The sequence below is a fragment of the Adiantum capillus-veneris genome, chromosome 8, assembly GCF_014529385.1.
Source record: "Adiantum capillus-veneris isolate H3 chromosome 8, ASM1452938v2, whole genome shotgun sequence".
Taxonomy (NCBI): Eukaryota; Viridiplantae; Streptophyta; class Polypodiopsida; order Polypodiales; family Pteridaceae; genus Adiantum; species Adiantum capillus-veneris.
This window is the reverse complement of record NC_140938.1, coordinates 98288373-98303719: the sequence shown is the minus strand read 5'-3', so window position 1 is coordinate 98303719 and position 15347 is coordinate 98288373. Positions and strand designations below refer to the sequence as shown.

Genomic DNA, 15347 nt, shown 5'->3' with positions numbered 1-15347 from the left:
ATGTGGTGCCATGGAAGTGTGTGTATGTGTGTGTGGGTGTGTGTATGAGAGAGAGAGAGAGAGAGAGAGGTTAAACGTCAAACTCTGCATATGTTGTTCAAAATATACAGTAATCATACTTCCACCTCACAAAGGGAGAGAGGTAGCAAGACAGTTTCATATTACATTTGAAATAAAGATACAACCAAATGGTGGGAATCATCGCACAATTGAAACAAAAGATTTAAATTGCAAGAAACATTGCAATGGAAGTCATGAATATATATTTCAAGCAAAGTAGAAGTTACACCCAATGGAATTCATTTGAATTACGTTGGCACAATTTGGACTTGAGTTAGTTCTCTACAGACAATCTCTTTTTCCCTTCATTGCATTACTTTGCGTCCACCTATTAAGAAATAGAACTACGAGGGCTTGTTCTCTGCGATCTCGTCCACTATGTCGTGCCAAAGTTGCAGAAGGTTGCATTGCTCTCTTATTGTGACTATTCACAAGGTTGATCTCTTTGTCAAATACCTCCACATCTATGACACATTGTTCTCCAGGCTTGCTGACTCTTGATCAATAGGAATAAACTTAGAGTAGTCTACAATAATTTGAGAGCACTGGTACTAGAAGGAGATGAAAAGGAACTGTGTGCTGATCATGTACTTGGCCACCAAAGTGTCCAGTGCAACCTCGCAATGTATGTTGTCCACCTCTTTAACATACAACCCTCTATCAAGAAGCTTGTCACAAAAGCAAGCATCTAGAGATTTACATACTAGCATTGTCTTGTATGTGGTAGGTGTGAAATAGTTCCACAAATATACTTATAGGGAAAAAATTAGCAATCTTTACCAATTTAGTGGGCACTAAATTTCATAGGTACCTCTGCACATCTCTAAACATCTTGCTTCTAAGACCTTCACACACTTGGTGTCCGGGACCGGCCAGTCAATACAACTCCAATTAGTAGGGAGAGGGAGTTTAACCAAAGTACCTTTTTTATTTTTTTGGTTGAGCTGGTAGAAATTCTCGTAGAAGAAAATTCCCTCATTTGCAAGACTCTTGCTAGTTCTTCTATCGTACTGTAAAACACCAATGTCAGCATGGATTATAGAGATGAGACCTATGATACACTCCACTGGCTCCCATTCCTCATATGATTAAGGGTAGACATCTCCAATTGCAACAACAAAATGTAATAGACCACCAGAACTTGATCTACCTCTATTAATATTGTTCTACCTCTTCAAAAAGAAAAAAGAATTTAAGACAACAATAAGATCTGAAAGAAAGAATAGAGATGGAAGGCTATGAACACACTTACAGTTGCATTGTGGGTGATAATCGAATGAGACATCTCCACCATTAGCAATCACATCGGAGTGACTGTAGACACGCTGTACCAAAACTTCCTTAATAGTTTTCTTGCCCACCTCCAGTTTGAAATCTAGCACTCGTGCTTTCCATGCTAAACAAAATAGATTTTCTGTTGAGGATCTTTCCCACCTTCTTGGTTGAATATGAACCCAAGAACCTTTGTATATTGTCTGTTGTTGCCATTGACTATCTATATTGATGGAGTTTGAGATAGTGATAGAGCTTATGGTGCTACTTGGCCTCCTTGGGAGACTAATGGCGAGGCTGGCTGGGGAGAGAGCACAACAACTCCTAGAGCTATTAGCGAGGGAGGGAAGAAGAAGAAGAAACGATGGCTCTTTCTGAGTGGTAGAAGAAATCTTGAAATTTCTTGCAATGGAGGTAATTTTAGTTTTGAATGCTTGGTTCCTTACAACTATAGATATTATGGTAAACCCCCACATCAAGGACTCATACACTATTGATCTCAAGACTCTTGGTCTACAACTAGAGATGTTGTTGGGTGATATGCCCCAACAAATGCATGAAGGATTTTATAACTCAAATTAAGGAAATGCTATTCAAGATAAAAATTGCAATACAATTTCTAAATGATAAAGTTAAGCTACTCTAGGAATGCAATGCCACTGGTAGCAGAGGACCACAAACTAGAATGACTCTCAGAGAGCAGGGGATGAACCTTAAAATCCTTTATCATTTAGTTTGCATCTCTAGAAAAATGATGCAACAAGAGAATCAAATAGTGATAAACTTCATTGAATTTTTTTGAGATTCTCTAGTACTCATGTATGACTTACCCACTAAAGAGGTTGAAGTCCCTAGGTTTTTTCCAGCTTTATACCCGACTGAGCCAGCGGATTAGTAGGCATATATCAAGATAATGGATGAGCTAAGGGACAAGTATGAAAGAGATACAATTGAATGGAAAACATGGAACCAAGTCTTGGATGAATCTCTAAAGAAAGATCACGCAGATGATCTGTTGCATGTTATGTAGATATTCAAGCTGAAATTGGGGCCGTGGCGTATTCAGATCCGTCAGCTCATAACGATCACTAATCAACTTCTCCAACTCACAGATGGCTGAGATTCTCTTTGAGGCCAGAATCAAGTGCAACCAACCACTTCCTAAAGGCTAGATTCATACAGCCTCATATTGCCACAAGCTAGCCAGGGCTAGACTCACTTGGGGCAAAATAACATTGTACGATCCTGATACCAAGACATGGAATGCATTAACACCTTATGAGGTCAAAATGAAGACGGTGCGCAAGGACCAACTCAAGCAAGAGGCTCTACTGTCTAATTTAGATAGAGAATCAAGCACGTCGAGTTTGCCTCCTAGAGTGTTGTATAGGCCTCCCAAGAAAAAGGCTCTCGACAAACAAAAGAAAGTCTAGCGGTTTGATAATGTTTGACTGATCATAAGGGTCTGCTGAAATTTTGGAAACATTCCAAAATTAAAAGAAAGGGTGGAAGGAAATGTAAATGGTGAGAATAGCCTCCAACTGAAGAATGAGAAGGGCGGTTGGACAACTGTACTGGTAATTACCAAGGCCAGTTATTTAGTACAATAAATAATATAGTGCACAATCATTTAGAGGCCTAGTTCGGGGGCTATAAATAGGGCTCACTATTCAGTTTTATAGATGGATCACTTACTCACTAGACTTATCACTGCTTTGTATCTTGAGCTCTTCGTGATCTTATATCTTTGTAACTCTAATCAGGCTCAGAGTAGACTTGGCTCATATGGTTATACTTTGCCTATATGAATTTGAACATATTCCAATTCCAGTCTCCCGTTTTACTGTTCAGTATCAATTTCCATTTCAATCTATAATTCAATTCCACCCTTTGCATTTCATTCTAGTCTTGTTTGATCTAGTGTTTGAAGTTGTAACCTGATCATAACTAACTTTAACTATCTAACCTGGAATAGTTGTCTCATAAGTGTTCAATTCCTTCCCTCCATAGCACTACCATAGTAGCCATACAACAATCCGTATTCTAAGAATACCCATCTCTAAACTAAGCTTCTAACACTTAACTCAAATCTCACAATGAGTATCTTTGTGCCAACTCTCTTCACTCTTGGATACCACTTACTGACACTAGTAATGCATGCATGTAGAGAGAGCAAGAGAGAGAAAAGTCACATAGATGTTGGTGAAGTAGTTCTTACAATCAAAACATCCTTAATACTTGAAGATATAATATTAATGATTGACTTAGTCAATATCCAATTGAATAGTGGGAGCCACTAAGAATTATTGTAAAGATCTTTACAAAGACGATCATTATAGATCTAGGGTTGTGCTCATTGTAATACTTGGGTTTATGAGTTTAAATGGGGATCACTTGATTTGACAGGTTTAGGGTCATTCTTCATACAATCTTTTTACCTTATACATTTTTTAATTGTCCATGTTCCTTTTTGACCCCTTACCTAGAAAAAATTGCACCTTTAGTTACTTTTATGAAATGTATCAAGCAACGAGTCACATGGATCCTAGATAGTTTGCATTGGAGTGGGGAGATCTTACCAAAAATTTCCAAAACTCATTAATTATTGGTCCCCTTGGCTCTCTAAAGTAAGAAACATAACTTTGAACTTTTTTTGGAGAGATGCCACCAAAAAGTTGAACAATAAAGGACTCAAACATCTGGCCCATTTTTGGGACAACAATAATGGCAGATGGAAAGTGATAGACCACTTGACTTCCTAGTTTGATCTCAATGGGACAAAAAGATTGTTGGTGATTAGAGTTTTGGAAGTGCTAGACAATTATTGCATGTCATTGTGTGAGTCCAAGTTTGAGTGAAAAGCTTGGTGCTAGCCCAAGTGCGTACACTTTTGTAGACCAAAAACCAACGATGTCTACCTCACTATTATGGTCTTGTCATATTGGTTCAACCCTCTTAACAAGCAATGGGAAACAATGGTTGGATGCAAGATGGGTGGCAATTGAAAATAACATCTGGATTCCACAATGGCCACTGGCGATGAAATACTTCATATAGAAGTTTTTATGGGGGGCTTTATGTACGGAAGTTCAGGTTCATGCCAGAGGGATTGGCTTAGATAGATGTTCAAGATGCAAAGTGGCTTGTGAGGACCTTCCTCACCTATTCAAGAAGTGCCTTTCTATTAGAGGCCTTGCATGAAAAAATTGTAAATGGGTTCAAAGGATCTGAAGAGTAGGGTTTTTCAAGAACGATCTATTCCTTGGAGGGATGATGATGAAAAGACAAGCTCTTTTGATCTGCATGCAAATAGTTAGATTCTGCTACTTTAAGTAAATCTGGAAGTCTAGGAATTATCGGGTGTTTGAGAATGCTCTTTTAATAACTAGGTTCATAGAGATTGTCCAAGAGAGCAAGGATTTGATTATATTCAATGGTAAAAGGAAGGACTCAAAAGAGTGGTAGAGGGCCATTGTTTGCCGTGTTGACGGGCTAAAGCTATCCAAAAGATGGCTACTTGGCCACCTCTTTGTGAGGCATGGTAGCTTGAGAATACAATTCATCCACTCACTATTGTGAGTTTGGGGGTTTGAGAGAGAGAGAGAGAGAGAGAGAGAGAGAGAGAGAGAGAGAGAGAGAGAGAGAGAGAGAGAGAGAGAGAGAGAGAGAGAGACTCATTGTGATATATATCAATAAGATTGTCATGAGAACATGTGTGGCTATGCTGTTTAGTATAGTCATAGGGTATTGATCCTGATAGTATGGGAGACTTCTACAAAGAGAATTTTTGAAGCATTCACCTTGATCCACTTGTGTGGTAATGATGATCCTTGTCATAAAATCTAATATCTAATATCTAACCAACCCAAATGATTTTCTCATATTAAATTGATCACTTAATGTGGGAGAATAAACGGGAACAAGTGTTAAGATATAGACATGTGCTTATAGATCTATCTCAACACGGGGCCAATGGTAAAGGGACCCAAATGAGAGATGGTCTATCAAAGAGCAAGGCTAACAAATGGAGCATAATACCTTAGGGTTAACTTCATTGAAGACCTCCAATAATGTGTGTAAAAGGCCTTTGACCTTAGGTAAGCTAGGGCTGAGCTTGAGGCGCAGGAACCCGACCCCTAGCTTGAGGTGCTTGTCCTGCTTGTCATGCTTGATGACTAAGGTGCTTGATGATTGAGGTGCTTGAGATGCTTGAGGTGCTTGACATGCTTGAGATGTTAGGGTTGCACTTGAGGTGAGAACCCAGCCCAAGCTTAAAGTGCTTATGAGCCAAGCTTGTGGTGGGAACTGGGCATATGCATGAGGGGCTTGAGGTGTCAAAAATTCAAAGATTCAATCCCTACAAGGAGGGGGCAAGCCCTACATGAGGGGGGATGAGAGAGAACACCCACACACTCACACAAGGCATGCATGTGGTACAAAGAAAGCAAAAGGGACACTTGTCAAGTTCCTCCTCATGTTGCCCTCATGGTGTGCCTGAAGCCTATTGGTTGGCCACCCAAGGGGTCCAATAATAATTTAGGAGATTTAATTAATTGATTTAGCATTTATCTATCCCTCTCTCTCAAAAGGGAAAGGGGGACACTTGTCTCAAGACTACCCTTGCTGCTTGTAAGGCCTCGTGCTTGTGATTGGCTAGGCCTGGAGGGGTCCAATGAGCTTCAAGCATGAGCTACAAGGGGGGGTCGACCCAAGCAAGCTAGGGGGTTGCTTAGGGGGTATACTCACCCACCCACACTCACAAACACTCTCATTGTGTGCTATGCAAAGTACAAGAGCTCCCTCTCCTTCTCCAAGCAAGTAGAGGTTGAGAGCCTACACCAACACTCTTGGATATGGAGTGCAAATCCAACCAAGATCCATGCTTCAATGCTTAAGCTTTCCATCTCCTTCTTCTTCATTACTATGCTATTATGTATGCTAGCAACAAGAGTTATGATAAGTGAGGAACTAATTCTTTCTCCTACGAAATGTTTCTTCTTCCTCTTCCCTACCCTCATTCCCTACTAGCTCTCTCCACCTTCGAAGGTGTTTGAGGTCTTGGGACTGAGGCTTGGGATAGTTAAAGCTTTCTTCAAGTTTATGTTATGTTTGTGATGCATGAATCTTTCCATCTTCATTGCATCACCTAGGTCACAAGGAACACAAAGATTGTATTGTAACAAGTCTCTCTTAATGGGAGAAATCATAATACAAATGCCTATTGGAGGGGGGACCGGCTCCACATAAATCCGGTCCTCAACTATTGTCATGTTCTCTAAATTCTCTCTCTTGCAAAAGTATTGTTCAAGCCAAGTTAACTAATTGCTATGATTATGTTGCTATCTTCAATTATGTTCACCCGCTATGCTCACAAAGTCATTTCTCAAAAGTACTCTCATTAATTTCTGCTACTCTCAAATTAAATAGGCCAATTTCATTACAATCCTAGTGCATTAGAGACATTTATAAAGTTGGACTTTGATGAAATGACTAGATAGATCTAATGGGAATCCAAAGTCACCTCTAAAGGCTACTGTGAACTAGGATGTATGTTAGATGTGTTCTAAAGTCTAGTGAGGATCAACATGTTAGTGTAGATTATTGTTGGACGGAGCCGACTCACACACCGATGAAGTGCATGCAAACACTACCTAGATCAACATAATGTCAATCGAGGACACAGATGACACGATAGGCACACAGAGGAAATCTCTTAAGCTTGTCAGGCTGAGACCATCCTACACATACAACACTCTGGAAGGCCAACTAAACCACAATCAAGAACCTCACTGCTCTCAACTACACCACCTAGCCACATACACACATACGGAAGGTAACTCACCTTATCATGCCAGATTCATACGAAACTTAAGGAACACCATCCCCTCACTAGGATACACCTGTCCCTAAGCTTCTACACTCAAAACCCTCAATCTAAACCCATCTGCAAAAAACGCGTAGGATGACAGAACAGAATTTTGAAAGTGCCCGAAATTGAATTTTATGAGTACCTATGCGTATCTTATGTCGCCATGATTCTATAGACTACTAGCACGCGGAAAACAGACATCGTTTGATACACTTACGGCCACAAATAGCTCGTAGATGCGTCAGTGTGTGCGCTTCGTCTCGCGTGGAATGCTTGGCGTTGTTGCATAGCTCTCCTGGAGCCTACAACAATGGTGCAGTCGGATCTCCAATGCGTTGAGCGAGCCGGGCGTAGCGAGAGGATGAAGCTCACGCTCACTCTCTTTCTCTCTCACACACAGTAGACGGCAGCGCTCAGTTTTGATTATGATTAAAAAGTCTTCTTTACAAAATGACCTAGGTACCTCATATATACTAAGGCTACCTTAGGTTTAGCAAAAAATGGGGTTGAAAGGGTCAAATGGCTTTGTATTTACAATCTAGAGGTGCCATTGCACCCCGGCTTCTGAAACTAGAATAACTACTCATTACAAATGACGTTTATAGCCATAATCCGCAGCATTTCATAACTCGCAAAAGATAAGACTTTGGTACGAAACTTGAGTTATGTTGTGTTGTTGACCCAGCGGTCAACAATTATTAAACCGTGTGGTGATGGATTCTCTATGGTGTATATGCCATTTGCAAATGTACGACATTGTGTGGATGATCTTGAGCATGTCTACATGACGTTAGTGCCTAGTGATTATTTGTACTATGTTAGCTTTAATGGCATACTTGAGGGCAATTACCCCTTTTTTTGTTTTTTTGTTTTGGGGGGGGGGAGGGGGATTGATGACTTAACATTCTATTATCATATATAAAGTGTAGGCGTGCACGTGCACACGCATGCACGCGCGTGTGCACACACACACACAATTGATACTGTGAAAGTGCTAACAAGGAAAAATCTAGACTTTTAACACGACAATTTTATCAACATGGCAATGTAAGACCTACTCTATCATTAGGAGAAAGTTGGAATCACTTTTGGGCCCTGTAAGAAGTTTCACGTCGGCTTAGAGAGAGAAAATGAAAATGTTAAATTATGCATTTTATGTGATACTTTTTTGCACCAACAAATAGCCAAAATGACATTCTTTGGTAGGTAGCCGCCGTCTTAATCATTCTTATCCTTCGTTCTCTTGTCAGGAATCCAACTAACCATATGACTAATGATTTGAAATGCCAACTTACAAGCATTCCCTCCAGAAACATAAGCCACAGGAACTCTATCAACTCTAAACACGAGAATATGGCCTTCCCTCCCAAAACCTAAGATATTTCATGAGTTTTGAGTGTCTGTCTATTTCTCTATCAACTCTAAATATGGAGAACGCTTCTTTTTCTGATGAAAACACCAATTTGAAATTGCAATCCTCAACCCCTTTATCTTCAACACTTACCCAAAGAAAGAACACACATCATCTTCATGTTGATGTATTGCAAGAGTACGCACCATTGCAAAAACGTAGGAGGGAGTCTTTCTTATCTCAACGGGAGAAAGAACTTAGAAGTACAAAAAAGGAACATCATTTGGATTTGTGGACGGATGGGTCTATTTATCCAAAGGATCCTACGACAAATGATCCACCTCCCTTTGTTAATATCACTAACCTCTTACATTTCACAGGCGATGGCAAGGATAGGCTATTGGGATACACAGAACATTTGGAAATGAGACGAGTGAACACGGGAAGGCAATGGAGAACATGCAGCTGAAGAAACTTAATGAAGCATGCTCTCGAAATATTTCATCAAACAAAGAGACAATCCAAAGCCTTGAGAAGAAGATCACAAGTTTGCGAGAGAAAGACATCGTGCTTGGTAGTCAAAAAAGAAAACGAGATCTGTGCAACATTGAGATATTGAGCTTAGAGTATCCCTCAAATTCGCTTGGTTCTGTCCCGTGCGCTAATGTCATAATAGGGGACGTGACTAGAGTCGGAACCAGTCGAATAGGGGCTCCAAGAATCTCCGAAGGGCCCTATTCACTTGGTTCTGACCCAAGTTGAATTTACGATGCACCCACGTCCATTCGGAACATGTGGATTGGAACAGAGAATTTAATGTTATCAGTAAATGCTCTATATCCTCGCCCACATCGTCTGTCTCCAGGACTATGATCCCCATGTCTGAAAGAAAAAGCAAGCCAAAACTATTATTCAAAATTGGTATGTATTTGGTGTCATAACCAAGTGAATATTGAGCCTGGAGTATCCCTCAAGGTCTCTATTCGCTTCGTTCTGTCCCGTGTGCTAACGTCATAATAGGTGACATGACTAGAGTCAAAGCCAGGTGAATAGGGGCCCCAAGAATCTCTGGAGGGCCCTATTTGCTTGGTTCTGACCCAAGTTGAATTAGAGTTGTACCCACATCTATTCGGAACAGGTGGATTGGAATAGAGCATTTAATGTTATCAGTAAAAGATATATAGGCCTACTCACTCACTATGCCCAAACATAGCACTGAATAACAACTCAAGCACGGTCACATAAAGAGTAATTATTCCAACCATGCCTTGAAACCCACAACGTTGCATGGAGAATCTTAACTAATACGTACGATATGTAACTATGACAATCTTGAGGTTGCAAGACTTCTAATCTTACCGTAACGACCACTCTTGGCCCTTGGAGTGTTGTTCCCCTTCTGCCCTAACCCCGTAAAGCAGTGGCTTTGTTGCGCACACAATTAACAACACATAGGCGGGGGGGGGGGGGGGGGGGGGGGGGGGGGGGGGAGAGAGAGAGAGAGAGAGAGAGAGAGAGAGAGAGAGAGAGAGAGAGAGAGAGAGAGAGAGAGAGAGAGAGAGAGAGAGAGAGCATCTGTCTCTACAATATCCAATGGTGCTGAGGTGGATGGTGATGTCGCAGGTCGCTGAGAGCAAGAACCAGAAGGTGGCCAGGGGGAAGAGGACAAAAAGGCAAAGGCAAGGGCGATGGCGATGCGGCAACAAAGGACTCAAACCAGTGGAGGTCGCTCAACGCAAGATCACTAGAGGTGGCGAGGGGAAGAGCGCAGAAAAGGCAAACGCAAGGGTGATCTGTTTGTTCTACTTGGAGATGAAGATGGCAACTACAACGGTGAATGGAATCTGACTCTAAACGGTCACTCAAAAAAGGCATGTGGGTTGTGCTCACAAGGACAACCAATTTGGGAGTAATAAACGGACTCAGATTTCCATGCAGTATGATCTACCAACCGCAATCTCGGGGGTAATCATGTGCATAAGTGAAGTTGTCACCCTCACCGAGGTGAGTATCCTAGGTTTAGAGGCAGTACGCTCGCCAAACATTTTAACTATACCCTCGTCCCAGATGAGCGCTCATGCAGTGAGCAAACAGTAAAATCTTGAGTGCTCTTCTACCTCTTTTCGTATCCTCTACTACCCAGCATTTCAACTCTGCCCCGGTCGACGCTACACAGTAAGCAAACCATCTCTTTTGTGCATCCTCCTCTTACTCTCTAGTGCTCCTCCTTTTTGTGCATCCTCCTCTTACTCCTATTCTGCAGCGCTTTAGTGACACAAAACTCTACACACAGTGAAGAGGTATGCTACTACACTTTTGTGCACTAGTATTTTGTGAGGTCAACACCAAGCAAATAAGGGAAGGCAAACTCTGTTTGTTGCACTTGTTCGCTTGGTAGTGACCATCGTTGCACTTGTTAGCTTGGTACTGACCATCGTAGCACCTGTTAGCTTGGTACTAACCATCGTTGCACCTCTTAGCTTGGTACTAAGCATCGTCTTTATTAATGATGTTTGCTATTGTACTTTCTGAGGTCAATACCAAGCGAATAAGGGAAGGCAAACTCTGTTTGTTGCACCTGCTCACTTGGTACTGACCATAGTTGCACCTGTTCGCTTGGTACTGACCATCATCTGTATTAATGATGTTTGCTATTATACTTTTTTGAGGTCCATACCAAGCGAGTAGAGGCAATACAATCGTATGTGGTGCACTTCTTCACTTTGTACTGACCCTAGAAATCTTAAGTCCCTTATGCAACAAATGACATGTCATTTTTTGTTATGCTATTTGTAGAGATGCCTCGTGCAAAGGCCACACCTAGAAGGGAAACAAGTGACTCTTTGCATGCTCAAGAAAAAAGATGCCGATATGAGGCGCACAAAGGTGTCCTGCAAGAGCTGCAAAGGATCGAACAACACATGAAACCGGACATTCCACGTCTTCCTTTCCAGCGAGTAGTGCGAAAGATTTGCGAGCATTGGAGGGTGAGCATGTGATGGGCCAGCAGTGCACTTCTCTGCCTGCAAGAAATTGCAGAAGACTACCTCATTGAATTCTTCAGCAATGTATATATCTTGGCTGCCCATGCACACCGTGTTACTATCATGCCACGAGATTTTGACACTCTTGGGAGCCTATGCTTCCGCTACGATGGGCTGCTTCAGCCAGTACCTAATCCGGAATAGTAGAACCATGGATATTCTTAACATCCCCCCTCTCCATCCTCGTGCACAACAGAGAGAGACTTCTAGGGCTGAATTAAATAGGAGAAGGACACGATCACGGGTCGAGAGAAACCACACTGATGGACAAGCCGAGCCAGCCGCAGAGGGACATGAGTAGGCCAGGGTGGACCCTGAGGCAATCATGGAAGAAACAGAGACAGTTATGGAGAAACCAGCTAGAAAGAAAAATGAGCAAGGCATGGAGGATCTGGAGGCAGTAAGGGAGGAGCTTGTGCCAATAAGGGAGGAGCCTGTGCCAGTAAGGGAGGAGCCTGTTAGGAAGGAGCCTGTGCCATTAGGGGAGGAAAATGTGCCTTTCAGCAAGGAGAATGAGCCAGTCACTACTCAAGAAAGGCAAGGAAAAGCGCTTCACAAGGGCCATCCAACGAGGAGCCTTTATCAGAGGAGTTGATTATTTTAGAGCAAATCAATGAAGAAAACAAAGAGGAGTTGCAAGTTCTGATCAGCGCAGCACCTCTGCATGCACATATAATGCTACCTAAAAGGTCAGAGGAGTCCTGCATTTTCAACCTCGATCAACAAGACTTCCTGTGCATACGCAGTTTCTCCAACTCCAACGCAACGGATGTGGTCGTCAACATTGCTATGTGGTACTTCTCAAGCTCTTTATAAATCACGCTTGGTTCATTAAATGGCTCACTTCCGCTAAGACATGAGTCAATACCAAGCGAATCAGTGGCTTATGGAATTGAATAGTTATACCACTCGCTTGGTATTGACGCATGTCTTAGCAGCAGTCGTCAACGTTGCTATGTGTTACGTCTCAAGCTTTTCTTTATAAGTCACACTTGGTTCATTAGATGGCTCACTACCGCTAAGACATGGGTCAATACCAAGCGAGTCAGTGACTTATGAAAGTAGATAGTTATACCACTCGCTCGGTATTGGCCCATGTCTTTGTGGCAGTCGTCAACGTTACGTCTCAAGATTTTCTTGATAAGTCACGCTTGGTCCATTAGATAGATCACTATCACTAAGACATGGGTCAATACCAAGCAAGTCAGTGGCTTATGTAATTTAATAGGTGCCCCAATCGCTCGGTATTGACTCATGTGTTTGTGGCAGTGACAGCCCGTTGAAATATCTAAAGTCTAATCTCTGTCCATTGATTCATGTTAGGCACGCTATCTTGCTTCTACCCGTTGATGTTCAGAACAAAATATACGTAATAGATCCGCTGATCTAGCCTATGCTGTAGAACAACGGAGTTTCCTTTTTGGATCTATTGGGCTAGTTTAGTAGAGACAATTTGATCTAGCGCGTTTTTTGGTCACTACATACAATCAATCGTGAGTTTCTTCTTGCCTTGTAAAAACCATGTTTGATTTAGGATCTTTCTCCTCATCTTTGATGGTTTTGGTGTATTGATCATTGGAGTCTGTTGTTATTTGACGTTGAAGATAAGATTGTCTACTACGCAAACTTTGGGCAAAGTAGGTTGTTTCACGGTCGTGTAAAATCATAAGGCATATCTGGATACATTTGGAAGTAGCATCTCTTTGTAATGTGTTACTGACTCAAGTGGTTACGTATGTAGTGCTGCAAAAAATTTTATATGCGCCTCAGTCAAATTTTGGATGTACCAAACATAAGTAATTGTGTTCTTTCATTGTTTGTCTGCTGCAACGTTTGTATTAAAAGAAGAAATATCTTTACTTACTTTCTTATTATCACGCTTCTACAGGAACTTCAATTACATAACTACACCCCCAACGACGTGCGACATTTTTCTGTAATGGCCATCCAACATATTATAATCTTGGTAAACAGATGTACAAGAGAGGAAGGGGCGAGAGCTGAGGAGTTTAAACAGGCTCGCATTGACAAAATGACGCAGCGCTACCATCAGACTCAAGAGGAGGTTCAAAATATGCAAGAAGCAATCAATCAATATTATGCAGACACAATAGAAGTAGAGGAATGGGCTACACATCAACAACAAGAGCAAGAACAGAGGGAAGCTTCACAAGTGCAAGATGCATGGGAAGCCATGGAAGAGGCCCATGATTTCGAACGATGTGAAGGATGCCTGAGACCAGCGTCCCCCAAGGGAGAAGAAGTAGCAACCGGGGAAGAGGGCAAGGGAGCAGTGACAACAACTGGGGGAGAGGGTAGGGGACTAGTGGCACCAACCAGGGGAGAGCACAAGGGAGCAGTAGTAGCAGGGAAAGGGAGCAATAACTACCTCTCTACGTATACATCTTGACAAAAACAACACAATTTGTAAAGTTTTGAGACAATGAAAAGTGTACATATTTTTAACATTGTTTGCACGGCACAAAATGTCATTGTGTTAGTCATTTTGGAGAGTACATCATGGTTTGCATGGCATCAAAGCTCATTTCATGCACAATGTATGTGACCTAGCTTTCGGTGGAAGCAATTAAGTGAAGTGTATTTGAGAGGGACTCCTTGCACAATGTTGTTTTCTCCTTGTGTCTTGGAATCTGAGAAGAAGAAAGAGTTAGATACTATGTCTCAATGTATTAAAGACAATCACAACTCATCCATTTAGTAAGCACATTTCTATGGTTGAGACTAAATACATACAATTCCAGCAAAAGTGAAAGTTCATCACATGTAAGGTCTACCCTGACCTGTGCAAGAGTTGTGCTTGACATTGTCTCCATCACAGTAAGTAGGCTGTCTCGAAAATAGAGCTCCATTGATAAAGTTTTGTTCTCGAGGCTAGACTCTGTATCTTGGTTGAGTGGAATAAGCTGCCCACTCATAAGATGATATCTAAAATAGTACAACGACACTATGAAATTTGGAGAGCTTACAATAAACTTGCAAATTATGGACTTCTGTTGCAAAATACAAATTTTGCCCTGTGACTGGTTCCTATCCCACCAATCATCTAAAAAGTCCAAACAGCTCTCAGACTTGCAAATGAACATTGTTGCGGTAGTTCTTATTTCCTCATCGAAGAAGAAATCTACAAACACTTCAAGAGGCATAAATAGTGGGAACCGAACTATTTTTGTGGCAATTGAGTACTTGAGGGACTTTTGTATATCCTCAAACAACCTATTGAGAGCGGATTTTTGAGATGGGGCTCAACTCAAGGGTCCCACCAAACAAACCACTCCGTGAGGCCCTACACGTGCGTATTTCTTAGGGGCACCACCCTCTTTTATGGAGAAAGAAGGAAACCAAAACAAACCATATGCAACACACACACACACACACCTTCCTTATGTGCTTCAACACAAAATGCCCTTCAACCATTCAACACACACTCCTTAAGCAATCCCTTTGAGCACTGCACAAACTCACATGCAAAGAGTGACCTTCACCATATTAGTGCTCATATACTTCTAAGAAAAGCAAGCACACAATCTCTTAGCAAAGCTCTAAACACCATAATGCAAAAATAATTGACAACTCCTTTCCTCTCCCAAAAAAAAGAGACTACTTACACACATAAGGCGGCATGCATAGAGAGCTCTTCTCCATCTATGCAGCCCCAAGACTTACTTACACACAACATAATGAGAGAAGCCAAGCAAATAGACACCATGGTGCACAAAAACTTTCTCAACAA

At 41.7% G+C, this 15347-nt stretch overlaps 1 protein-coding gene across 1 annotated transcript; it reads right to left on the bottom strand.

The window, feature by feature from the left end:
* Window positions 1-14163: 14163 nt before the first annotated feature.
* LOC147452620 (uncharacterized) lies at window positions 14164-14700 on the bottom strand. The gene is made up of 2 exons (XM_086518985.1): window positions 14323-14700; window positions 14164-14247 (listed from the first exon to the last, which is right to left on the bottom strand). The coding sequence occupies exons 1-2, from the start codon at window positions 14698-14700 to the stop codon at window positions 14164-14166; spliced, it is 462 nt and encodes a 153-aa protein (XP_086375111.1).
* Window positions 14701-15347: the final 647 nt, after the last annotated feature.